General features: G+C 41.6%; 1 protein-coding gene and 1 pseudogene across 1 annotated transcript; one reads left to right on the forward strand and one right to left on the reverse strand.

The window, feature by feature from the left end:
- Positions 1 to 8,238: 8,238 nt before the first annotated feature.
- Positions 8,239 to 10,226, reverse strand: LOC103698070 (alpha-dioxygenase PIOX-like; annotated as a pseudogene).
- Positions 10,227 to 13,303: 3,077 nt separating this feature from the next.
- LOC149768519 (uncharacterized) lies at positions 13,304 to 14,996 on the forward strand. Its single transcript, XM_089929561.1, has 3 exons — positions 13,304 to 13,724; positions 13,840 to 14,018; positions 14,103 to 14,996. The coding sequence occupies exons 1-3, from the start codon at positions 13,304 to 13,306 to the stop codon at positions 14,994 to 14,996; spliced, it is 1,494 nt and encodes a 497-aa protein (XP_089785687.1).
- The last annotated feature ends 12,448 nt before the right edge of the window (positions 14,997 to 27,444 follow it).

The following is a 27,444-nucleotide window of genomic DNA, read 5'->3' on the forward strand; positions in this document are numbered from 1 at the left end:
GACTGAGCCTCATCATTTAAAAGAGATTTTATGGACTGAAACTAAAGTTGCTCCCTTATCTTTATGTCGTTTTCTTTCTCTTGATGCTGAGGGTAGCGCACACGTTCGATTGACGTAAGCTATCGATGTACCGGAAAAAAAAAAAAAGGAGAAAACTTTTAAGCCATGTTATTCGATTTTTATTTTTTTTACTTCTCTTTGACATTATAAAGAAGTAACGGTCACGCATGGCTTTGGGATAACATGTTCCAAAATTATGAACTTGAATTGTCGTGGGACAACGAGAGTACGAGCGAATGGAATCGATTGTACTCGCAAACAAATCAGAGGCGGGCCACTAGTGCACGAGATGAGATCTTAATGCGTGCAAATTTTATAGAAGAGCGTGAATCACGGGGCTCGGATATTAATTACACTAGAATCATTATTTAGGCCTTGGCAGCTATCCATGATGAGAAGCCTTTTTCTTGTATGTGAATATATTTTTGGTAAGTGGCTGCAAAATTACTTGATGAAAACCCCCCTCCCCCCTCTCTCTGGTTGCACTTCATGAGGAGCACCTGCAAACAGCAACAAAAAATTCATCCTAGAATGTCTATATGGACGAATCTTAAAGATGTGTAGGAAATTTTGTCCAAAAACAGAAGATGGTTTTTTAGATTCACTCATGACAATTGTATTACTTGTTAGATGCCATTGTAGCATAATGTATTAGCATGATTTACATCATGATTTTGTATAACAAGAACCTGAATTTGTAAGCTACTATATTTTATAATTCATGTACCTATTTACCTTTCAAAGAAAATGTAATATATAGTTATAGCGACCATGTTAACAAAAATAGGTGCCAATTGTTAGCATGGTTGTACTCAACCAAGCTACCATGGCAACTTATTGTGTGATTTCATAGATAATCATTCAATATAATAGAAAGTGTACATGTTTAGGCACATGGAGCTAATCAAGCAGTCGAAGGAGAACTTGAATGCTTGAATGGTATCATCCCTTGACAATGAATTTGATTATGGCTACAATCAGCCCCCCGAGATTAAGGTGGGTATAAGAAAGGAAAGATGGAGATTAACCCCTCCTAAAACTCATAGAAAAGGGAGAGAATTTAAACACATTGATTCTAATGCATCCATTTAAAGTAAATCACCACTATTCTTATTATTTATTGATTTAATCTATTTCTTGACATTAAATAAGTTAGCGTCCATCATTTTAGTTGAAAGTGTTTTCGAAAAGGGACTAGTTTTGTATCATTCATTCGAAAGAAGGATTCATATTTGCTATGGTCGCTTTGAGATCCGTGCAAATGGATGAACGAAGAAGTTCAAGGTGCTTGAGATATGTGTAGGGTATGATCCTATGGTCAATGCCATAAAAAAAAAAGATCAATTATTCTTTCGTGCCAAAGATATAACCCGAACCCTTAAGAAGAGTAAGCATCAGCTATCGTGCTAGCTAACATTAAGGTCGAGATTTTATAATCGCTGTTGTTTGACTCTTTTGTCTTCGGAGGCTCAAGAAACAAAAGAAGAGATCTCTCTTAGATGAAAGCCTGCAAAAGAGTCCCAAGCAATCTGGTTCTTGGCCTCCGTTGGAGTGGGTTCAAAGGTGTCTTGGAAGTCCAGTGAATTCCTTCTCCATTTGGAACTGGGATAAAACCTAGCAGAGAGTTTGAAAGCCAATCTAATCAACGGCATAATATGTGAGGGCATTCTACACAGAATGAAAGCTATCACGTTGAAAACACGCTTACATGATTATATAATTGTTAAATCATAACAAACAATACTTTTATGAATCCCGTGTGTTTGCCCCTCCCTTTTCTTTCTGAAAAGTAATATTTAATCATAATTAAAGCGTGCATATTTATGATAGCCATGGTGACATAATAAAGATATAGTTCGGTTTTGGAGGAGAAATGATCAATTACAGCACTATTCTGCAAATTCTCATGGTTTTTGCCTCTTGGTTGCGTAAGAAATAGGTGGATCATTGACACAAGTTTTTCATCTTTATCTTGTCTCGAACCAGATCGACAACTGACTTTGTCCTGTTTCGGGTCTTTCCTATCTTCTTCGTACCAAACCAAAGACCTGTTATTTTCCACTCTGCAGCCTATTTAGATGGGTCTCTTGACTCCCCGTCCAGGCTACCGCAATTGTTCAAGCATTGTGGGCAAGTGCATGTACCTGGCCGGACCCATGAATAGCCAAAACTCAGCCCACTTAGTGATGCATCCATCTAAACCTACCACATCCAATTCTGTTCATACGCCATGTTTGGAAATTGTAGTGACACCTTCTCAACTATGGACGTTTCCAGAGAAATCCGGTGATCCTTCAAGTTTCCAAATCGTTCCAAAATTGATCTTTTCGTTCATCTCCGGCAACAAACTGGTGCCATTACATGATTGTATAAAATTGTATTATGGCCAAAATACCTTTCGTATCAATTATTTGTGGGGTGAAGTCCTAGGATAGATTTCAAAAAACTCTTAGTATGTGACTCATAGTTAAGGTTCATCTACTGCACAGATCTCAAAAACACTCCAAACACTTTCATTCATCCACCCGCAAAGATCTCAAAGCACTCGTAATATATGGCCTATATTTAAGGATCACCCAATGCACAGATCACGAAGCACTTCGAACACGTTCATCCATCTACCTGTATATATCTTAAAACTTCCTTAGTATATAGCCCATAGTCAAGGAAACCCACCATGAAAATCTCAAAGCAGTTCAAACACCTTCATTCATCCATATACAGATCTTAAAGCACCATTAATTAGTATGTGGCTATAGTTAAGGGTCGCCTACCACACAGATATTAAAGCACTCCGAACTCCTTCATCTATCCACCTACACAAAAGGCAAAGCACCCTTAGTATATGACTCATAGTTAAGAATCACCTACCGTGCAGATCTCAAAGCACTTTGAACTCTTTCATTTATCCGCCTGTATAGATTTCAAAGCATCCTTACAATATAGCCCATATTTAGGGATCACACCTTGCATATATCTCAAAGTACTCGAACTTCGTTCATCCATCTATAGAGATATCAAAACACCCTTAGTATTTGGCTCATAGTTAAAAATCACATGTTGCACAAATCTCAAAGCACCCTGAACTCCTTCATTCATCTGCACTCTGAAAACGGTAAGGGTATGTTGGTTATTTGTAATGATAGGCTAATATTGTCTGCTGGTTGGAGAGCTAAAGGACTAGTTTAGAACTATTTGGAAACTTGAAAGGATTGTTTGAAACTTTTTAAAGTTGAGATGGTGTTTCTAAAAAATGTTCAAAGTTGAGGAGGTGTCACTACAATTTTTCTCCTTTGTTTCAATAGAGGATATAACCCAAGGAATTAGGAGTGTTCATCGGCAGGTCAGTCTTGATTAAAGCTGTAAATATGACTTTATTTTGATGGTGATATAGTTTGGCTCCGAGGATCATATAATTATTCCCAAAGAAGTGGAACATGATAGTTCCAATTTTTCATCTAAATATTTGAAGTGTGATATTAATGCTCTTTCTCGAGGGTTTGTTGGGACATTAATTTATATGGCACATCCTGTCTTTTTTTCTCATTGGATCTCCATCACAATTTGTTCAAAAGGTTGTTATCTTGATGATCAATTATGGTTATGGCATGTGGTAGAAGAGATGTTGAATCACTATCCAATTAAAAATGAAATGGATGGTAGATACTACTCATTGCAAGTTGAGATGGACCAAATATATTTTTCTTTTTGTATTATAAAACATCAATCTGATCACACCAATCCCATCATGTCATGCAGCAAACCAGTGGTTGAGAGATTTTGATGATAGGGTCGGACTGGTAATATATTTTTAAGACATATAACGTTGGGCACATGATATAGCCCACACAGGACAAGATTTGAGAGAATATGCAAAACTTATATATTTAAATATAATTTTAATATTATTGGACAATAATGATCTTAATTCACAACAAAATGATTCCATCATTAACAAATAATAAAATTTATCCAATTACAAAATTCAGCCATCTGATTAGTATCAGTGATGCTCTAGCATCCATTCTCTCACCTATGATCCCAAACCGTAGCTAGGTATCAAGCATCCTACGTCTCTGACTTTGAGATAATAGCTTAGTAAGAATTCTTTTACGTCCACACCAACTTAAATAATATAAAAATTGAAAATAGTAAATAATCAATAATGATACATACCACAAAATCTAATACTAGCTATCTAGCATAATAGTATAATTTGAACACTTAGTAATATATTATATAGCATCAAAATATCTTTTCATGTAATAATAATGTAAGTTATTTTTATTTTAGATTAGTATATCTCAGATCCGATAAATTTTGGCTTTTAACTCTGAACAACCACAACCATGTTTTCGGTTGGTGGCAGAACATCAACAACACCATATTTTCGACCTATAGCAGGGCATCAACAAGTTTCATATTTTTGATCCATGGCAGGGCATCAATAGTACCACATTTTCGACCTATGGTGGGATATCAACAATACTATATTTCTAGCATGTGGTAGTGCATCAATAAGTACCACATTTCCATCCTATAGTAGAGTATCGATAACATGGTTAGTCCAAAGCACTCCAATCAACTATCCAATTATCCAGTTTATTTTCATGCTTGTTAGATAAATGTAATTCAAGCCACATTCTTTACATTATCCAACGCATACCAGTACCAATTCCACACAATTTAAAATCAGCAATGTATGATACATATGTACATAAAAATCATGCATCCTCAATGGATAATCATGCAATGGACATTATCATTCCTATGTATGAAAGACAAAGTTAGGATGCAGAAAAATAGTATATACATACATACATACATACATACATACATACATATATATATATATATATATATATATATATATATATATATATATATATATATATATATATATATATATATATATATATATATATATAAGAGAGAGAAAAGATGAAATGGGGGAGGGGAATGTGGTTGTCCCATCCCTTGTAGGAAAGAGGAAGAGGAGGCAGGAGGGGCGGTGATCCGGTGACGGCATTAGTAGCCAGTAGCTAGAAGACCAACAGCATGGGGCGGTGATGGTAGATGGCCGGCGAGGAGAGAGAAAGACCAGCCTGTGGATCGGCCTCGCTCTAGTACTAGACTGGCCCAAAAGAAAAGGCAGGTTTCACAATACAAGTTCCTCCCATAGTATTAATTAGATAAAGGTCAAATTACATATATATACTAGCTCCAACGCTATGCACTCCTGTTGGCTTGAAATATGGATTTCTCATCATAGTTAAGATGTGATTACTTGTGAATTCGTCATGTCCTCTAGTTTGGGGGATCACATTGTGAAATTTTTCCTCATTCGGATCACTACAAGAAAGAGGGGGCATTAGTGATGCTTTTATAGGTAATTACTGACGCTTATACGCATCGGTAAAACGCTTTCCGATACTTTCTAAAGCATCGGCAAAGCGTCGCCTATGTAAGAGTCGAAAAAATAATTTCCGACGCTTCTAAAAAGTGTTGGGACTTAGCAACGCTTTGCCCATGCTTTTAAGTGTTAGTAATTAGCGGTAATTAGCGACGCTTTATTGCATCGCCAATGAACGACCACATAGAAACGCTTTAAAGCATTGCTATTTTTGGGAATTTAGCGATGGTTTAAAGCATCGTTAATTACAATTTAGTGACGCTTTAACGCATCGCTAATTGGACGTATTCATGATTTTAATGATGCTTTAAAGCATCGTTAGGGTTTTTTTTAAAAAAATAAAAAAAATTTAAAACTCTGTATACAGATTCAAACACATACACAATATACGTGATATACACATGTCACAATCAAATATATTTATCAAAATATTCATATTGTCAAATTACATTCATACTGTCAATTTACGTTTACAATGTACTTTACAAAACATTAAAAAAAAATACATATAAAACTTCTAAATAAAAGCTATCGAGGGTTGATGGCATCATCATCTCTACGTGCAGATGAAGTATTAGGAACCTATAAAAGAAATTTGAATGTTTGAATGTTTGACCAGAAAAAGCATTAAATGCATCAATACCCTCCCATATCTGTTTCAATTTCTCTATTAAAAGTTGTAAAAAAACATCAATATCATTACCTGGGCCCTTATCATCTAGAATAACTATTGATAGAATAAGTAAAGACTATTTCATATACATCCATGGTGGCAAATTATATGGAGTCAAATCAACCGGCTAAGTGTTGTATATAGAACTCATCGTTCGAAATGGATTAAATCCATCAGTAGCTAAACCCAGCCTAACTCTGCGAACATCAGAAATAAATTCATGATGCCTATCATCAAATGCTTTTCATGCTAAACTATCCGCTGGGTGCCTTAACATTTCATCCTTTGTACGGCCTTCGTTATGCCATCTCATCGAGGAAGCCGTCTTCGATGATGCATACATTTTTTTTAATCTAGGTATGAGAAAAAAATACCTCAAAACTTTAGCCGATTTTTTTTTTTTAATTCGTGCCGCATCCACTTCATTCAACAAATCATGCTCGTCTTCTTTAGCTTTCTTCCATCGTGAAGATCCATATATTCGGCACGACTCTTTGTTAATATTTTCACCATGAAATAAAATACAGTCATTCGGACCACTGTGTATCTTTTCGTATCTAAGATCCAATTTTTTTACTAGTTTTTTGGCTTCATAAGAAGATGATGGCAAAGTAACGCCTTCCAAAAATGCATCCTTTAATAATTGAAGAAGCATAGTAAAAGACTTGCTAAATTACCCATTCAAATATTTTAAATGAAATAAATGCACAAGAAAAAAAATCTTCAAAAAATTCTTACAACCTAGATATAGTTCTTCATCACAAGCTTTCAGCAAGTTATGATACTGAGCTGTCATCATCAGAGTGTATAGGTTCCTCAATATGCATAAAATCAGTATATAACTGTATGCTCATCACCTATTGCAACTGCTTTTTGTCCTTCACTAAAATCTGCTAGATTTCTAATACTATATCCAAGAGCATCTCTGAGTAAGCTCCTTATATCATCTTCTCCTATAGAATTTCTTTCCATGTTACTGGATCCAAAACTAGTAGTGTCTTCTACATACGAGAGTTGGTTACATGGAGACGACAATATGAACTCTCCATGAAATACCCATTCAGTATAACCTCTCGTAAAATTATTCCACACCAAATGTTCTTTAATAGTTTTTGGAGCGAGAGAAGAAGAATTTACACATTTTCGACATGAACATAAAATCTTCCCATTCATATTAGATTTTTCAAAAACAAATTTAATAAAATTCTGAACTCCATTCAAATATTTGACACTAGATCTCAATTTATTTATCCAACTTTTATCCATTCTATTAAAATATTGCTTGAACTGCAACTTATCTAAAAAAATAAACAAAGTTAGCATATGAAGATGGGTGGCATAAAATAAGGAACTATGACTTTATGGTGACGTAATAGAAGAAGATCCCAAACCTGTCCTTGTCCTTGTCCTTGCCGGCTCCAAACTTCAAATGCCATGTGAGTGCTCTGCGGTGGAGGAGGAGGAAGTTGTCTACGGAGAGGAGGCCAATGAAGAGGGGGAGGAGGAGAAGGAGATGAAGCGGAGGAACATGATTTGGGGTCGGTCGGCGGAGGCGAATGGTTGAGATCAATGAAAAGGGCTGAGGAGGGAGGGGGTCGGTCAACATGGGTTAGGGATTTAGGGCTGTAGAGGGAGGGGGTCGATCGGGTTTTGTTGGGAAGGGGGGGGGGGAGGATGAAGTCCGACGACGCTCATAAGCATCGTCTTATTATTCCCTTACACCGACGCTTATAAGCGTCGGTGATTAAATCTTCCGACGCTTATAAGTATTGGTAATGGGTGGCTGACACCGACGCTACACAAAGTATCGGTGGAACCTTTTTTTTCCAACGATTTTTAAAAGCGTTGGCATTCTTTGTCGCAAGAAAAAAATTGCCGACGCTTTGATCCAGCATCGGCAATATAGAGTCGGCAAAGATCTTTTTTGTTGTAGTATATCATGCATGCCTAGTATTGTGCAGGAGCTTCTAACTCAATCTATGAACTGATATAGGAAGCTAGAGACAAGGAGAGAATAATACATGCAGAACTTCCTCGATCAGTAGGCTGCAGTAAAAAGATCTCAGAGACTAACTCAAAGAAATGATCAACGGTGAAACATTGACATAATTTATTGGATGGTTTGATGAAGAATTTTGCAAACTCATACATGAGGATATCTCCCATCTCCATTATTCTCAAACAACCAGAAATAATAAATTCATACTTCCATAGCAAAGTGCACGCACAAAACAACTTGTTCATTGACATCGTTGTTCTTGGCCTAGAAATCGGAGAAGGAGAGGGATGGGATTGAAGGAGTTTGGAGGAGCATCCCACACAGAAAATGCACTAGTAGAATTCATCCATTTCTTAGCAATATCTAGATAGTGGCGTTGGATAACATCTCTTAAACTCTCCGTACTGTTTACCCACTCGAATCCCTTCTTTGTGTATGTCTCTTCGTTGAAATAGCTTGTGAAGAATCGGTCAGCTTCCAACCTCCTACTCATAGTGAAATTAGACTGTAAGTAGTCGAACAACCTCATATGAAATCATACAATTAAATAAGGAGATGAAAATGCCCATTGTTTTTACCTTGATGCCATTATAATGGAGATAAAGAAAGCAGTTTCACTGATGGCAAATCCCTTGATCTTTTTCTCTACCATAAGACCTACTAGAAGATCCAACTTCAAAACATCATCACTATATACTTCTCCTAGAGTCTCAACTGCTTCATGGTCATCAGTTAAATCCTCCCATTTGGATATGGGAATCATTAGCAAGCCCCTTCTGAATTGGTCGTTGTACCTTGGCATACTTCTCTCCCGGTCTTGATAAACTATTTGAACAACCATAAAACAATCATTAGCTTCCATATATACCATATGCATGTAGCATGGAGCAATGTACATACAATGTGCATGTATTTGTGGATAGTTATCTTCAAGGGCAGGCATGTCGACGTGATGCTGTTTGGCAAATGACATCAGGGGATAGTTGATTCTCCTCTTATGCCTACCAGATCCTCCATTTTGATGCTGTTTGGCAAATGACATCATTATAATATAGTGTATGCATTAGAAATAAAAAACAAAGAAAAGGAAATGAGCGAGGCAAAGAATAAGGGAATAAATGAAGGATGGAGATAAAAATAGAAGCCTACTCTTCAAGGTATTGGGGAGATCTGTTTGGTCCGGAATTGGTGTTGATCTTCCTAAGTGTAAGGCTGTCCAGAAGAAGCGAGTGCATTCTATAAACACTCGTGAACTCCTCGGTCAAGAAATATGGAACTCCATGATTGTTTGGCTTCTGCAATCCCACAAGTCCGGAAAGGGCAGGCCCCCCTATGTGCCCAAAGATATCCTTAATAGTTTTTCTTAACAATCCATACCCGCAAAAGAAAAGTGCAAATGCTTTCAGATTAAGTGGATATGTGATTCAGTCTTAATATTACATGCATGATATGTTCTTTTCCAATTTGCGTGCATAGACGCGTTCATTGTGTAGGTCTTGAGAAGCTCTACAGTCCAGTCAATTGTGTGAATCTTTGCAATTACTGCAGATGTCACTAGTTTAGCATAGCGGGACAACTCGTCATCATTTAGATGGGGATATTCTGCTTGTAGGAGAGCAAAAACCATAACTGTTAGTATAGACCAAAACTTGAGGGTTTTGAGCTTTCCAAAGGTAATAACCAAATGCATGCAAATGAAAGCCATGTATTTATTATACTTTAAGTGCATCACAGACAGCATTGGGCTCTTTAATGAAAAGGGCTTGTAAAGTTGACACTCCAGCCCAGCTATTACGGATGTCACCAGATATAGCTATTCCTTCATCATCATGATCAAGAATGTTGTTAGCTCCAATCTTCAATTTTCCATGAACAAATGTCCTCACTTTTTCTGCCTTTGCTTCACTCCCATAAATAGCACTTCCATCCCTGGACAAATTATTGGCCATATGATTTTTTTTTTATTTTTTTTGATGAAAAGGAAGAGCCGTAGCTCCACCTATCTTTAGAGAATGAAGCAGATTACAACTTAACACTCCAAAAATAATCGAATTAATATTTTAACACAGGTTTTAGCAAGACGGCAGCTACTATCATTAATTGTGACAATCATAGTTATTCAATTAACTATAATTTGACACTTTGAGGTTCTATATAAATATAGAAAAATCTAGTCTTTTATTGATAGAAGTTATATCACGCCTCCGACCTGAGATCGCGAGCTGGGAGTTGCGGCAACTGTCGGACACTCATAGGGAACTCTTCCCACGAGCATGCAAGGCATTTCAACATAATATCTTAAATATGTAGCAGAACAATTTAAATTAATAATATGCAATATTTATTTCATCAACTAACTCAACTTATAATGTCTTACAATTCTAACATTAGTCTAAGGTAATACATTAATTTAAATAAAATTTAATCTAAGATAATTATAATTTGACACTTTGAGGCTCTATGTAAGTATAGAAAAATCTAATCTTTTAGTGATAGAAGTTAGCGATGAACGAAAATGAGTGGCTTGAAATTGGTTGCATGTTGGATATATTGGGAATATGCCAAAGGGATTGAACAACAAAGATAGGATAGGTCAAACTAGGACTTTGTCCAGACATCCAAGAGGAACGTTATATGGTTTTCATATTGTACTAGTCATTGATGTGGTTTTATTTTCCTCCTCGATCTCATTTAGAACAGATATCAATACCCTGACGCAAAAGGCCGCCTGAAACAGTGGAAAACCCTGCTTGGGCAATCACGTAGTTATATTTTCACTGCATAACTTTTTTTTTTCTTTGTGCGAGATTTTGGTGTTGTCGTAGCATTTCAAAGATGAATCATGTCAGGCTTCTCGGGAAGTGTGGTGAGCGCATGTAGGTGAGTGAGGAGAGAGAGAGTGAGGAGAGAGAGAGTGAGTGACTCGGGAAGTGTGCCTAGGTGCGCCAAACTCCGTGCGGTGGGTGGGGCTTTTCCCCAAACACCTGGGAGGGGACACTATTCAGCCGGAGACTATGGAGGCCAGTGGGGGGGACACTATTCAGCCGGAGACGGGGAAGGATGGTGGTCAGGCTTCTCGGGGTGTCGGGTATGCATCGAAGGCTCGCTCCTGGGCGGAGGTTGCGAAGGGAGTCCCTCGGTAGCCGGCGTGGACGAGTCACCGGATGCCCCCTCGGGTTTTGGAAATGCTGCGGAGTACGACGGCCGAGGTGGTGGACGCTCCTGAGGAAGAGTTGGAGGGGATTCGAGCGGAATGGGAAAGCACTACCGTCATTGTGAGGAGCTTGGGGAGGCCTGTTCCGGTTGATTGGGTGGCCAGGGAGTTCAAACGGGCAGGTCGTCTGGACTATAACGTGGAGTGCTTCCTGCTGATGGATGGTTTCATCGCCGTCCGGTTTGCCAAGGAGGAGGATCGTGAGGCTGCTCTGAAGAACGGTCCATGGACGGTGGCCGGTCAACTTCTGGCAATGGAGCGGTGGCGGCCCAATTTTGTGCCCGGTGTTGGGGGTATTGATCGGGTGGTCGTCTGGTTGCGTCTACCACGACTGCCCCTGGATTATTGGAAGAGGGAGACCATACTTAGGATAGCGGCCAGTGCCGGAAATCCCTTGGCCGTGGACGGTTTCACGGAGCAGGGGGGACGGTATGGTTTTGCTTGGGTGAAGGTGGAGCTAAATGTTTCGAACCCTCTCAAGCCGGGTATCCTGGTTAGGGGGAAATATGGGGGTGTCGAGGAGACCTTTTGGCAGGGGTTCATCTACGAGAATCTACCTGCTCCCTGCTCGAGGTGTGGGCGGATTGGGCACTCGCCGCCGGAGTGCGGTTACCCGTCTTCGGTGGGTGGCAAGGCGGAGCCGGCAGTGGACCGAGGAAAGGAGAAGGAAGGTATCGGGGCGGATCTTCCGGAGGTTGATGTGCAGACCATTGGGGGAGGTCCTGTCCCGGAGGAACCATCGGCTTTTGGCCCGTGGTTGGTCACCAATCGTATTTGGCAACAACGTCCGGCCAAAAAGTCGCCGTGGAAGAAGGAGACGGTTGAGTCCGGGTCCCGGCCGATCTCGACGCCCACTCCTCCCTGTTCCGGTAAGGGTGGAATGGGGGATGGGTCGGGTTCTTCGGTCTCCCCGATCGACCTGGAAGCTTGGCAGATGCCATCGAAGGTTGCCCGGCGGAGGACTCCGGAGAAGGACGTCACGGCGGCCGGGGCGGGCAAGGGTAGGGCGGGCCCGAGTCAACCCATCCAGGTCGATGACGCTGGTCCGAGTCGACTCAACCCGAGTCTTAACCAGGAGGCGGGCCAAGGTGTTTGTGGGCTGGATGGTGTTTCGGGCCGGGCTGTGGACAGGCCAGGCCCCTCAGCGATGCAGTGCCTCGATGGATCGGGCCCGAGCCCGAGGAAGCGATCCAGAAGCCCATGTCGGGCTCTGGGTACTGGAGGCAAGGGCTTGAAAGGGCCGGTCTTCTCCGTCGGGGGGACCCGCCCTCTGTCAACGGCGAAGGGGCGGTCGGAGCTTGACTTCCGACGCAGGAGCAAGAGCTCCCCTCCTCCCCTCTCGGCGGCTCGTCTTCGACCTCCGCGGGCGGAGTGTGAGTCTAGGGGTGGTGGCGAGCATGTCCGGCGTGGTGTGGTGGCCCCACCGAGGAAGCTAAATAGAGCTAGCTCGGCTGCGGCGAACCTCTCGGAATTGGGGATGATGGCTCCGGTCGAGGCGATCGGCAAGGAGGGCCGGTTGGATCGAGTGGGGGTTGGGGAGTCCGGTGACTGCAGTGGGCAGGTGAACCCAGCCGGCAACTCCAAAGCGTCTTCACAGGCTTTTCCGGGTCACCTGGCTCGGGAGGAGGGTGGTTTCTCTGGTGCGGTGAAGAAGCTGGGAGCGGGGATACAGGTCGCCAGTGAAGTTGTGGGCGGTACCAAGTCTCAACCAGGAGGAGGGCTGATGGAGGGGCCTGTGGCAAATGGTGAAGATGTTGGGGACTCTCCGTGCCAATTGGCACAACCCGGCTTCGGTAGGGATCGCCAGGGTATTGTGAATCAGTTGTTGGCAGCAGCAAAAGAGGCGAGTTTTGCAAAGTTGGAGAAGGTAGGAGCTATGGAAGAGGCGGTGTTCCATGATTGCAATCCCGGGGTAGGGGGTTGTGATGCATCCTTGGGTGCCCAATGAAGGTTATCTTATGGAACTGTCGTGGCGCGGGGAAGCCTTCTTTTGCCCCGGCCTTTCGGAGGATTGTGCAGTTGCATAGACCGGATATTTGTGTGCTGTTTGAGACCCGTTTATCTGGGAGGAGCCTTCAGAAGGCTAGGAGAGCGATACCTCGCTCGTGGGGCTTTTATGCAGTGGAGTCTAGCGGGCTGTCGGGTGGTATCATTGTAACGTGGATGCAGGGTTCTTGTAGTTTGGATGTGTTCCATGTGTGTTCTCAGGAGGTGGTTATGGTGATCTCGGAGGGTAGTGGAGTCTCATGGGTTCTTTCTGCGGTGTATGCCAGTACTGACTTCAGGGAGAGACGGATACTGTGGGATGAGGCCTCTCAGTTGATTAGTCAGGGGTACCCTATGTTGATGGCTGGTGATTTTAACTGTATTGTTGATTCTCAGGAGAAGAGGGGGGGGGAGGCCCTTCTCATATGAGAGGAAGGTCAAGGAGTTCCAGAACTTTCTGACCTCGAATGGATTGATTGACCTGGGATTTTCAGGGTCTAAGTTTACATGGTGCAACAATCAGCAGGGCCAAGCTAGAGTATGGGAGCGACTTGATAGAGCCTGCGCGACCGCTGGGTGGATTCAGACCTTTCCGAATTATCATGTGAGCCATCTGCCCAGGATTGCGTCGGACCACAATCCAATACTGGTGAGTACAGATTCCTTCTTTCCAGTTCATTCCCCCTTCAGATTTGAAAAAATTTGGCTCTGTTATCCACGATCGTGGGAGGTGGTGAGGGAGGCATGGAGTGCTTAGGTGAGAGGAGATGCGATGTATCGGGTGTCCCGTAGATTGGAGCTAACAAGGAGACGATTGAGGAGGTGGAATCGTGAGGAGGTGGGAGATATTTTCAGGAGGATAGAGGAGTCAGAGGGGGCCATAGCCAGGTTACAGGCCCAGGAGGACCAGGGGGGCCTTGCGGAGGAGGAGTTGGGGGACCTCCGATCTTTATTGGCCTTGCATGACGGTCTCCTTAGACAGCAGGAGACATTCTGGAGACAGAAATCGAGGGTACAGTGGATTGTGGAGGGGGATAGAAATACGAGGTTTTTTCACCAGGCGACAGTTATCAGGAGGCACCAGAACAGGATTAGAGCCCTCCAGGATGAGGAGGGGCAGCTGTCGGAGGATCCGGAGATGATTCAGAGGATTATGGAGAGTTTTTTCAGGGCCAGGTGGACAGAGCAGTCTACTGTTGGGAGTCTAGCAGTTATACCTCCGCCTGTGGGCAGGGTGTCAGAGGAGGAGACAGCAGCTTTGATCAGATCGGTGTCGGAGAGGGAGATTAGAGAGGCGGTGTGGTCCCTTAAGGGGGACAAGGCCCCTGGGCCGGATGGTTTCCCACCCTTGTTTTTTCAGAGATATTGGATGATTGTTGGGCGCGATGTGACGGCAGCCATACAGCAGTTCTTCAGTACAGCAGTGATGGCAGCAGACTGGCAGAGGACCTTCATCACCTTGATTCCGAAGCGGCAGGATGCTACGAAGCCGAGTCATTTTCGTCCGATTAGCCTTTGTACTACTCTGTACAAGGCTATAGCAAGGATTCTTGCCGCTAGGATGAGGGAGGTTCTTCCTAGGCTTATCAGTCCGGAGCAGGGAGCGTTTTTGGAGGGGCGGAATATATCTGATAATGTGTTGATTGCCTAGGAGTTTATGTTTGATCTTGGTAGGGCTCCGATGAGGAGGAGCTTGATGGGGATTAAGCTTGATATGGAGAGGGCCTATGATAGGGTTAGGTGGGATTTTTTGCAGCAGTCCCTGCAGGCTTTTGGTTTTCATGAGACTTGGATCAGGTGGGTGATGGGCTGTGTTCGTGTTCCCTCTTTTGCTATCTTGGTGAATGGTTCACCGTCCCACTTCTTTGTGTCATCAGGGGGGCTACGTCAGGGCTGCCCCCTATCCCCTCTTTTATTCATTCTCTATGCAGATGCGTTGTCCAGATTCCTACACCAGGCAGTGGCTGCTCAGGAGTTGGAGGTTTATAGACCGATGGTGGGGGCTGCCCCGATCTCCCACCTGCTTTTTGCTGATGATTGTTTGCTTCTTGCCAGATCGTCGTGGCAGGCGGCCCGGGTTATTTGTCAGATTCTTCGAGATTATTGTGCAGTTTCGGGACAGCAGGTCAATCTGACCAAGTCAGCTGTTACTTTTAGCCCGAAGACCAAGGAGGCGGTGAGGCTCTCTATATTGGAGATCCTGGGGGTGGGTGCGCAGGAGGGCACGATGGTATACTTGGGGGTCCCACTTTCGGGCCAGCGGTTACGACGCAGGGATTGTACTTTCCTGGAGCTCAGTATTAGGCGCAGATTGGAGGGTTGGCAGATGCATTCTTTATCTATGATGGGTAGGATCACTCTGGTTCGTTCAGTTCTTACCTCAGTTCCCATATATCTGCTTTCCAATGCCATTATTCCAGTTACAGTTCTGAGGTCACTGGAGCAGTTATTCAGGAACTTTATCTGGGGGAGGCACAGTGGTAGAGGTGGGGTCCACTTGATGGCTTGGGATGTTGTATGCCAGCCGACTAGTCTTGGAGGTTTGGGGGTGCAGTCTCTGATAGCGAGGCGGGAGGCCTTAGTGGCTAGACATGCGGCGAGATTTGTGCTCGAGCCTGAGAGCTTGTGGTCCTCATTGATGAGGGCCAAGTATGGCGCCTTGGTCCCCGGGGTGCGGGGTGGTCGGCACCACTCTCCGGTTTGGAGGGAGATGTGTGCTAGAGCCATGGTGGTGCTTCCGGAGATCAGATGGATCATAGGTGACGGACGCTCTATTGATGTGCTGGAGGATAGCTGGGTGACAGAGCTGCCTTTTTGTCGGTTGCCGACTATGGTGGATTCGGCGAGATTAGCGGGCTGCAGGGTCAGTGATTTGTTGTCTTCAGAGGGGGGACGGTGGAGGGTGGAGTTGATTCAGGAGGTTTTTGGGGAGCAGTTGGCGGAGTCGGTTCTAGCTCTTCCGGTTCCCTCTGGGGGAGGGGTTGACAGACTAGTGTGGTTGCCGTCCGGACGATCGCGGATTCGAGCTAGAGATCTTCTTGCCTTGATCAGGTCGGAGCCAGTTCGCCAGATTGAGGTTGGTTGGATATGGAGGCTGCGGATTCATCCTCGGATGGCGTTATTCATTTGGAAGGTGGCCTGGGGTTGCCTTCCAACGAGGAGCTTGTTAGTTCGACGTGGCATGATGATGTCTCAGTGCTGTGAGGAGTGTACGGTTATCGAGGAGACGATCGAGCATGTCCTTTTGCAGTGTCCTAGAGCCCGAGCGATATGGAGGAGGTCACCGGTTCCATTACCCGACTCGGTGGTTTCTGTGCAGGATATGATTCAGTTGCTGAGAGCTTCCATGCGGAGTCCTAGATTGGCCGAGGCGGGGATTTTTGTGGCATACTTGTCCTACTATATCTGGTTGGACAGGAATGCCAGTCTGTTTGAGGGGAGGAGGTCGCATCCGAGGATGGTGGTGGACAGAGCGTTGCTACACGCGAGGGAGGTTATTGCGGCTTCCGTTGGGTCTTCTTCTGAGATTGCCAGGGACATCTGGGGTACCCCCTACGCTGTTTCAGCGCCCCGGTTTGCCCATGTTTCTTGGGTACCCCCACCCCTTGGCTATCTCAAAGTAAATTTCGATGGTAGTCGGTCTCTGGATGGTGTGACTGGTGGTGTTGGGTTTGTGATCAGGGACCATCTTGATAGGATGATAGCAGCAGGAGGTAGGCGGGCGCCAGGACTTACAGTAGTCGGGGCAGAGCTACGGGCTGCGTGGGAGGGCATATCTTATGTATGGCAGGTTCTGGGGGTGGAGCGGGTCTATCTCGAGGGAGACTCATCAGTGGTTATTGACTGGCTCCGAGGGGCGGATCGGTTTGGGGATGGTCACCCTCTCATCCGAGAGACCTGTAGGATGATCCAGCTGATGGGTGATTGTCAGATTGGACACGTGTTTAGGGAGGCGAACAGATCAGCTGATTGGGTCGCCTCCTTTGTTGCCCGACATTCTGGAGACTTTCTCTGGACGGAGGCATCAGACGTCCCTCATCCTTTGTATCTTTTACTTTCTCGTGATATGGCTGGTTGTATTCACGTTAGATTTATATGAAATGAGTAGCCGTTTTACCAAAAAAAAAAAAAAAGATGAATCTGACCAAGTCAAGTCAAGTGATGCACTTGTCAAAACCGGAGTAGACTGGGGTGGACAAGATTATGTTCTTTTTGAGAAGAAATGGACTGGATTAGGTGATAGATGGCCTAAATAGAACTATACACCAGTCAATGAACATTTTGAATCTTATCTAGGACCTAGCCATACATTTGGAGTATTATTGTCACTATAAGAAAATTGGGCATTAGCGACGCTTTTTTTGGGACATTACGGACGCTTATAAGCGTCGGTAAAATAGTTTCCAGCACTTTCCAAAGCATCGGTAAAGCGTCGCCTATGTAAGAGTGGAAAAAATATTTTCCGACGCTTTCAGAAGCGTCGGAAAATAGCGATGCTTTATCGACACTTTTTGGCGTCGGTAATTTTCTGTAATTTAGCGACCCTTTTCAGAAGCGTCGCTAATTGATACCTCTTCGTGATTTTAACGATACTTTAAAGCGTCGTTAGGGTAATTTTTTGGGGTAATTAATCATCGGTACATTTATTGACCGGTCTCTAACGATTAATCCTTGTTAACTGGTTGTTTAACAATCAGTCCAGCCATATTTCAATACTTTATTACGGGACAAAAACACCCCCTAAAAATATTTTAATTCCTATTGTTTTATCTTCCATCCCACCGGAGAAGAGAGAAAAAAGGGGGTCGAGCCCACCACGGTCGGCGCCGGCCACGGCCCGACCCCTCTCGAGCCACGGCCGCGCCGTCGGAAATACTCCCGCCCCAGCTCCCTCCCGAGCCCTCCTGCGGCCGTGCCACCGAGAATGCCTCCACCCCCGCCCCACGGTGGGGAGGCGCTGAAGAAGAGGAAGAAGGGCGGCCGTGGCATCCTACGACCGTCGTCGGCCACGACCCATCCTCCTCTCGTGTCCACCGCGGCCCGGCCCCTTTCCGGCGTCGACGGCCTTGCGGGACGAGAAGAATTCTCCACGGGCCATCTGCGGCCACCGCAGGCGCCGCAGCCCGGCCCCCTCTCGTGGCCCCCTCCTGCGGCGGCCATGGCCCGGCCCCCTCCCGTGGCCCCCTCTTGCGTCCGCCACGGCTCGGCCTCCTTCCGACACCGACGACATTGTGGGAGGAGAAGAAAGAAGAAAGAAGAAAGAAGAAGAAGGGAAGAAGAGAAGAAAAAAAAAGAAAAAGAAAAGAAAAAAAGAAGAAAAGGAAAGAAAAAGAAGAAAAAAAAGAAAGAAAGGAAAAATAAATAAATACATACATACATACATACATACATACATACATACATACATACATATATATATATATATATATATATATATATATATATATATATATATATATATATATATATGAATGAATGAATGAAAAGAAGAAAAAAAGGAAAGAAAAAAGAAGAGAAGGAAAGAAAAAGAAGAAAAAAAAGAAAAAGGAAAGAAAAAGAAGAAAAAAAAGAAAAAAAAGAAAAAGGAAAGAAAAAGAAGAAAAAAAAGAAAAAGGAAAGAAAAAGAAGAAAAAAAGAAAAAGGAAAGAAAAAGAAGAGAAGGAAAGAAAAAGAAAAAAAAAGAAAAAAAGGAAAGAAAAAGAAAAAAAGAAAAGAAAAAAAGGAGAAGAAAAAGGAAAGAAAAAGAAGAGAAGGAAAGAAAAAGAAGAAAAAGAAAAAAAGGAAAAAAAAGAAGAAAAAAAAGAAAAATAATGAGTGAGTGGCAGTTAGGTTAGTAAGCTTGGTAGACAGGTAATATAGTATGACACAAATTTAAATAAGCTTGGCACATAATTAATCAATGTTTTAACACTTAATCTAGTCTGGCACGATTTTTTGTTCTGTGCACATAGTTTACTGTTCCCTGCACAAAGATATAGTTTCTGTGTACACAGTTAAGTTAAGCTATCTGATTTTGGTAGAATGTTTCGAATCAGTTACAACGGCATGGTAGACACTTAATATAGGTTGTTCTTGTGAGCCAAGACTTACCCTAGCATGGTGCATAGTTGATTAAGCTTAAAAACACACTTAATTAACCAATGCACACACTTAATTAACCCCGAAACATAGTTTTCTGTTATGTGCACACAGTTTACCGTTTCCTGCACACAGGTATGGTTTCTCTACACACAGTTAAGTTAAGCAACCTGATTTTTGTAGAATATTTCGAATCAATTACAATGATGTGGTAAGCACTTAATATAGGTTATTCTTGTGAACCAAGTCTTACCTTAACATGGCACATAGTCGATTAAACTTGAAACATACTAAACTAATGATGACACATACTTAATTAACCCCGAAATACAGTATTCTATTGTGTGCACACAGTTTACTGTTTCCTGCACACATGTATAGTTTCTCTGCATATAGATAAGTTAACCATGCTATATTACCTGTATACCAAGTAGGAGTGGCAAAATATGACCCGATCCGCCAACCCGACCCATGTTCGACCCGCCATAAACAGGTTTGGGTTTGGCCTAAACAGGTTCGGATCGTAAACAGGTCGATCCGTTTAACCTGTTTATTAATTAGGTCGGATACGGATTTTAGATGTCTGACTCATTTAAACCGTTTAACCCGTTTAACTGTTGGGCAGGTTAAACAGGTCTAAACAGGTTAAACGGGTTAAACAGGTTAAACGGGTCTAAACAGGTTAAACGGGTCTAAACAGGTCGGGTTGGGCATGTTAAACAGGTTTAAACAGGTTAAACGGATCAGGTTGGGCAAACAGATTAAACAGGTTGGGTCGGGTTGGGTAAACAGGTTACCTGTTTATTAAACAGGTTAAACGGATTGGGTCGGATCACTTGTTTAATAAACAGGTCAGGTTCAGATTGTAATTTCTGACCTATTTAATAAACAGGTCGGGTTCAGGTTTATGATTTTCTGACCCGACCTGCATGTGACCCGACCCGTTTATGACCCGACCCGACCCGATTGCCACCCCTAATACCAAGCTTACTAACTTAACTACCACTCGCTCATTATTTTTCTTTTTTCTTCTTTTCTTTCTTTTTCTTTTCTTCTCTTCTTTTTCTTTCCTTCTCTTCTTTTATTTTCTTTTTATTCTTTTTCTTTCCTTTGCTTCCTTTTTTTCTTTTCGTTTCTTGATATTGATAGATACAGTGGAAGAAAAGGAAAGAAAAAGAAGAAAAAGAAAAGAAAAAGAAGAAAAGAAAGAAAAAAAAAGAAAAAGGAAAGAAAAAGAAGAGAAAGAAAGAAAAAGAAGAAAAGAAAAGAAAAGAAGAAAAAGGAAAGAAAACAAAAAGGATGAAAAAGAAAGAAAAAGAAGAAAAGAAAAAAAAGAAGAAAGAGGAAAGAAAAAAAAGGAAAAAAAAAGAAAGAAAAGGAAAGAAAAAGAAGAGAAGAAAAAAAAAGAAGAAAAGAAAAAAAAGAAGAAAAAGAAAAGAAAAAGAAGACAATTAAGTATTATCTGTACACAATTAAGTCTTCCCTGCATACAGACTTAATTCTGTCCAGAGTATACTTAATGCGTACGGATAGCACTTAACTATGTTCATCACACAGTTAAGTATTTTCTATACACAATTAAATCTTCTATGCACACAGTTTAGTGTTCTCTGCATCCACAATAAAGTGTGTGCAGAGAAGACTTAATTGTATATAGAAAATATTTAACTGTGTGTATCACATAGTTAGGTGTTCTCTATACACAATTAAATCTTCTCTGCACATACTTAAATATTCTCTGCACATAGTTTAGCGTTCTTTACATCACACAATTAAGTATGTGCAGAGAATATTTAACTGTATACTGAGAATATTTAACTGTGTGCATCACACAGTTAGGTGTTCTCTATATACAATTAAATCTTCTTTTCACATACTTAAATTTTCTCTGCACACAGTAAAGTATTCTATACATCACACAGTTAAGTTAAATATTCTTTGTACACAATTAAGTCTTCTCTGCACACACACTTAAATCTTCTCTACATACAGTTAACTGTTCTATGCATCACATAGTTAAGTATTATTTTTCTTTCCTTTTTCTTCTTCTTTTTTTCTTTTCATTTTTTTTCCTTTTTTCTTTTTCGTTCCTTTTTTTCTTTTTCGTTCCTTCTCTTCTTTTTCTTTCTTTTTCTTTTTCTTTCCTTCTCTGCACACAGTTAAATATTCTCTGCATCACACAGTTAAGTGTGTGTAGAAAAGACTTAATTGTATGAAAAGAATACTTAACTGTGTGCATCATACAGTTAAGTGTTCTCTGTACACAATTAAGCCTTCTCTACACACACTTAAATTTTCTTTTTCTTTCTTTTTCTTCTGTTTTTTCCTTTTTTTCTTTTTTTCTTTTTTTTCTTTCTTCTAATCTCGTGAGGCCGGTGCCGCCAAAAGGAGGCCGTGCCATGGCGGCAGCGGGAGGAGGCCTGGCTGCGGCCACTTTATTTATTTATTTATTATTTTATTACATTATATTATATATGTATTTATTTATTTATTTATTCGTTCATTCATATATATATATGTATTTATTTATTTATGGATTTACTTATTTTTCTTTTCTTTCTTTTTTTTAGTTTTTTATTTTCTTCTTTTTCTTTCCTTTTCTTCTTTTTTTTCTTTTCTTCTATTTTCTCCTCCCGTGAGGCCGGTGGTGCTAGAAGGGGACCGGGCCGTGGCGGCTGCGGGAGGGGGTCCAGCCGCAGTAGCTTTATTTATTTATAATTATTTTATTTCATTATAATATATTATTTATTTATTTATTTATTCGTTCATTCATATATATATATATATACTGATGCACTTATTTATTTATTTATTTTTCTTTCTTTCTTTTTTTTTCTTTTCTTTTTTTTCTTTTCTTTTTTTCTTTTCTTTTCTTCTTTTTCTTTCTTTTTCTTCCTTTTTTTCTTTTCTTTTTCTTTTTTTTTTCTCTTCTTCCCTTCTTCTTCTTTCTTCTTTCTTCTCCTCCAGCGAGCCAACGGCGCCGGAAGGGGGCCGGGCTGCGGCGGCCGTAGGAGGGGGTCGCAGGAGGGGGCGGGGCCGCCGGCAGCTGGCCAGCGAAGAACACCTCTCCTCCCGCGAGGCCGACGGCTCCAGAAAAGGGCCGGGCCATGGTGGACGCGGGAGGAGGGCGGGCTGCGGCTGCAGGAGGGGGCTCGTGAGGGGGCAGGGGCGGGGGCAATCCTGGCAGCGCGGCCGCAGGAGAGGACTCGGGAGGGGGCGGGGCCGCGGGAGGGGGCACGGGAGGAGGCGAGCCATGGCCGGCGGTGGCCGCAGGAGGAAGCTCGGGTGGGGGCAGGCCGTGGCCGGCGGCGGCGCCTTTTTCTTCTTCTCCTTCTGGGAATGGGAGATGAGGAGGGCAGGGGCATTTTCGTCCTTTTAAAAAAAATAAAAGGGGCTCAAGGATCGGGAATTAAACTTGGTAAAGATATTGGACGGAAGATTTTAAGACCGGTCAACCGGGACTTTTTGTTATAGCGTGATCTTTTGGAGGGTGGGGAATTAATTACCCCTAATTTTTTTAACAAGTTTTTTAAAAAAATTTAAAACTCCGTTTACAAACTTAAACACATATACAATAAATGCGATATACACATGTCACAATCAAACATATTTATCTAACTATTCATATTATCAAATTACATTCATATTGTCAATTTATGTTTACAATGTACTTCGAAAGATAAAAAAAATACATATAAAAATCCTAAATAAAAGCTATCAGGGTCGATGGTATCATCATCTGTACGCGCAGATGAAGTATCAGGAACTTGTAAAAAAGAAACTTAAGAAGTTAAGAATACGAAAATTATTAAGCTCATTAAAAAAATATGATACTTATGTAAAATGTTCAAGTAGATGTAGTTATTTACCTGAGGTGGGACAAACTGATTCAATAAAGATGTAATCTGATCAATCTGAGCCCTCAAAGATTGTATTTACCTAGAGGTGTCTTCTATATATGAGGGTTGGTTACATGGAGATAACAATATGAACTCTCCATGAAATATTCATTCAGTATAACCTCTCGTAAAAGCATTCCACACCAAATATTCTTCAACAGTCTTTGGAGTGAGAGAAGAAGCAATTACACATTTTTGACATGGAAATAAAATATTTCCATTCATATTAGATTTCTCAAAAGCAAATTTAATAAAATTTTGAACTCCATTCAAATATTCGTCACTAGATCTTGGCTTATTTATCTAACTTTTGTCCATTCTATTAAAATACTGCTTGAACTGCAAATTACAAACTCCATTCAAATATTCGTCACAAAACTTTTTATGCAAGAAGATAATTACGAACAAGATTTTTTAGTATTATATTAAAGCACAAGCCTAGTTATATACTTGAATACTGAATCTTATTTGAGTCCTACAATGGCATATACATCCTGTTTAATACCAGTAAGTTTGCTGTTATTTTGTGAATCTTATTTATAATACTTGAGTTTCATTTGTTTGTATTATATGGCACTATGATACTTTTATGCATGATTTACATGAAGCATGCGTGGGTATACATAGAACAATTGAGAACCAAATTTCACAATGGTATCTCAACTTATTAATATTATATCTTATTTCTTCTCAGCTGGGCAGGGATTTCACCCATGATATTACATTTTATTTTGGAAGGATAAAACTCATTGGCTAAATGAAAGTTTGGTACCCCACAGACAGGCACGATCACATACAGCTCATGTGATGGCTATTTGAGAAGCCAGGCGAATGCTGTAAAACAGAAGCAAACAACCACACACCTTGACCGGACACCAAACAAAACAAATAAACAAATACCACTATGATGCTAATGTGAGATACTGGGCTGAAGCCGGCAGCCCCAGCCGACTTCAGCCCAACATCTCTTTTGGAAGGGGCAAAGCAGGGGATCGCAAATGCGATCCCCCTCCACCTTCTCCGGCCACAACGGGAGCGGAGGTGCCGCGGATTACCGCGGACAATCCGCGGCAGCCCCGCGGCCGTTTTGTGGCCGCTTCAGGTCCGCACGAGCGGCCGCTGATCACGCCCACCGCGAGAATCACGGCGGTCCACCATTCGAATTGGAGGCCTATTAAAAACCTCCCATTCCTCCACCTTTGTGATTGCTCCACCACCGACCCTCTCCTTCCTCTTCTCCCTCCTCCGGTGACCGCGTGCGCCACCGCAACCGAGCTTCTCCACCTTGGGTCATCTTCTTTCTTTGGATTTTTGGTTTCCTCCGCTTCCCCTGTTCCGAGATCCATCCTCTCCCTTTGCCGGAAGCGTCGCTGCTGCCTCTTGGCCACCGGATCGAGCAGCCGCGGCCGTGATCTTCCTTCCGCCGCCTCTGCCACCGCCGGTAAGCTCCCTCCAGCCTTCGATTCCGAGATTAATCATGTCATATTTTTTCTGTTTCGGCCCGATAAACCGAGACCTTCTCGGTTGCTTCTTCACGTCGGTCGCCGCAGCGGCCGCCGGCTGCCACTACGGTCGGCTGGCCGTCGACTGGGCGTCAGCCTCCGCCACCCATGCCGACCACCTCGCCGGCTCCCTGCTCCTTCCTCCTTGTTCCCTTCTTCCCCTGTTCTTGGATGAATTGGGAAGAAGGGAGGCCATTTGTGGGCCGTGAGCAGGACTTTGAGCCCTGTTGGGCCATACCCATTGTGGGCCCAACTTGGGCCCAGATCAGCCATATTGGGGCCCTATTTGGGTTGTACCCTTTGTGGGCCCAACTTGGGCCCAGTTCAAATCCAAAATCTGAAATCCGAAATCCGATAGCATTATTTTTGATTTTTCTTAGCTCTGAAATTAACAAAGAAATTCATTAAATGTAAATAGGTGAACTTGATCCGCCTGCCTGAAGTAGGAGTTAAGGGAGAAGAGGTAAGTATATAACTTAATACTTCAAAGTGTATTTTCTAAATTATTTGGTAAAATAATTATTCGTGGATTAAATTTCGAAATATGTTTTGTATTTAGTAAAATGGGTATGGCATGTTAAATTTTTTTTGAAAATTATATTATATGCTCTGAAATCCGTAAACTATGACTGGGCAATTTATGAAATCTGTTTTTATATATATGCATTCTCAGCCTCGCTATGACCTGTTCTGTTCTATTCTGGCCCCGCCAATGGGGATTATACGTTGGACCTGTCGATTTGTAATCTGTGAGGAACCGGTTTCAACACCGTACCATCGGTGATTAGAATAGTAGTATTTGGACACCGTACCACGAGTGGTTAGAATAGTGGTATTTGGACACCGTATCATTGGTGCTGAATAGTAGTGGTGTTTGGCACTTTGTGTAACCCATGCCACTGGGTTACGTGGCCATAACATATTATGTTGAGATTCTGGTATCAGAGTTTTTTTGTAAAAATGATAATAAATTTTGGAAAGAGAAAAACGATGTTATTTGTGATTTATTACCCAGTCATTATTTTGTATTTTGATCTGATATGCTTTGACCTCACTCTGGGGTATTTTGTTGCTTACTGGGCTAGCGTAGCTCATTATCTGTTTTCTATTTTTCAGATCCAGAAACTTGATCATACAGAATTGGGGGAGTGCGTTAGATTTTCCGATGATTCCTTTAGTTATTGGCATTTTAGTTAGATTAGCTTGGACATTTGAATTATGTTGGCATATGCTATTTTGAAATTTTGTAAGACTGTTTTCGACCAACTTAAATAATTATGTCATCTTTAAACATATGTGATTGCTTTGATATGATCTGCTGCCTTGCATGCCTGTGCGGCCCGCCGTGCGGGCGTGCAGCGTCTGCCACGCCTCGGGCTCAGGGTGTGATAGATTTGGTGGTATCAGAGCTCAGATTTTAGATTCCTAGGGATTGTGTTTGAAATAGTCAGATGGAGCTTAAGTTTTAGGATCTTTAGGATTCGTCAGAAAGTTTGAGAGATGGGTAGACATTAGGCCATTAGACGAAGGTATTTATTTGCTTTTGTTTATTGATAAATTTGTGTTATTTTATCAGAATTTTGAAATGCTAAAATTAGAATGCAACCTAATTGTGGTCGTAACCAAAGTGTTAATAAGTTATTCTGAGAGTTTTCTTGGTGGAGCAAGTTGTATTTCAAATTATGATTAATTAGATTTTGACTAAATTAAGTGAAGGAATATTAGTCATGGGATATTATTGTGCAACGTAATTATTTTAGAAGTTTAACTTGATATCAGGCACTGTGGATATTGCCTCTAGTTCAAGTTAATTATTTTGGTGGCAAGTTAAGGTTCATTTATAAAAAGTTGTTTAAAGTTTGGACTAGAAAATATTTTATAATATTTATTGAAATATTCTTCGAGGATTGAAATCTGTATGTTAATCATGTATGAAACTCTTGTGTAGATAGAAAACATATTTGGGATGAAATTCTAGAATTTTTCTTTGGCTTTACCTAAAATTTGAAATTTTAGATCTTTTCAAATTACAATGCAGATTGGTATTTTAATTGGAAGTGATTTAGTAAATTATGAGAATATTGGTTGTTTCAATTATTTTAAGCTGGTCAGCGATATTAACTTTGTGATTTGGAAATAGTTTCTGATGGTTTTTCTTATTAAGGAGAATTTCAATGTCAAAGAAAAGAATAGTTTTTTTGATCTTGACTGATATGGATATAATGGTGTCATTAGTGTAGGTACTTCTAACTGCTATGCAAAAAAAAAAAAGAATCGTTGGAAATTATAGTATTTTTGATTTTGATCGATATGCATATCATTGTGTTATTAGTAAATTCTCTAAGTCCAGTAGATTTACAAGATCCTGAAATGTTTGCAGTATTACAAACAAAAATATTTTACTTATTTGAGGAGTTGATCTCAATGTAAAATCATAGGGCTTATATCTTAGTAGAATTTCTTGTAAATCTTTAAACTAGATTATTAGATTCTTGTGAGTTAAATATTTATAAATCAAGGCTATGAGTTGATTATGAATTTTGTATCACCATATGAGAAATGCAAGTGGGATTTCATGAGAGGCCCAAATAAGTTTAACATAAAAGAAAAGGTTCGAGAT

Source organism: Phoenix dactylifera, chromosome 1 (assembly GCF_051530095.1).
Source record: "Phoenix dactylifera cultivar Ajwa chromosome 1, Ajwa_hap1_PhDact_Kaust_v1.1, whole genome shotgun sequence".
NCBI lineage: Eukaryota > Viridiplantae > Streptophyta > Magnoliopsida > Arecales > Arecaceae > Phoenix > Phoenix dactylifera.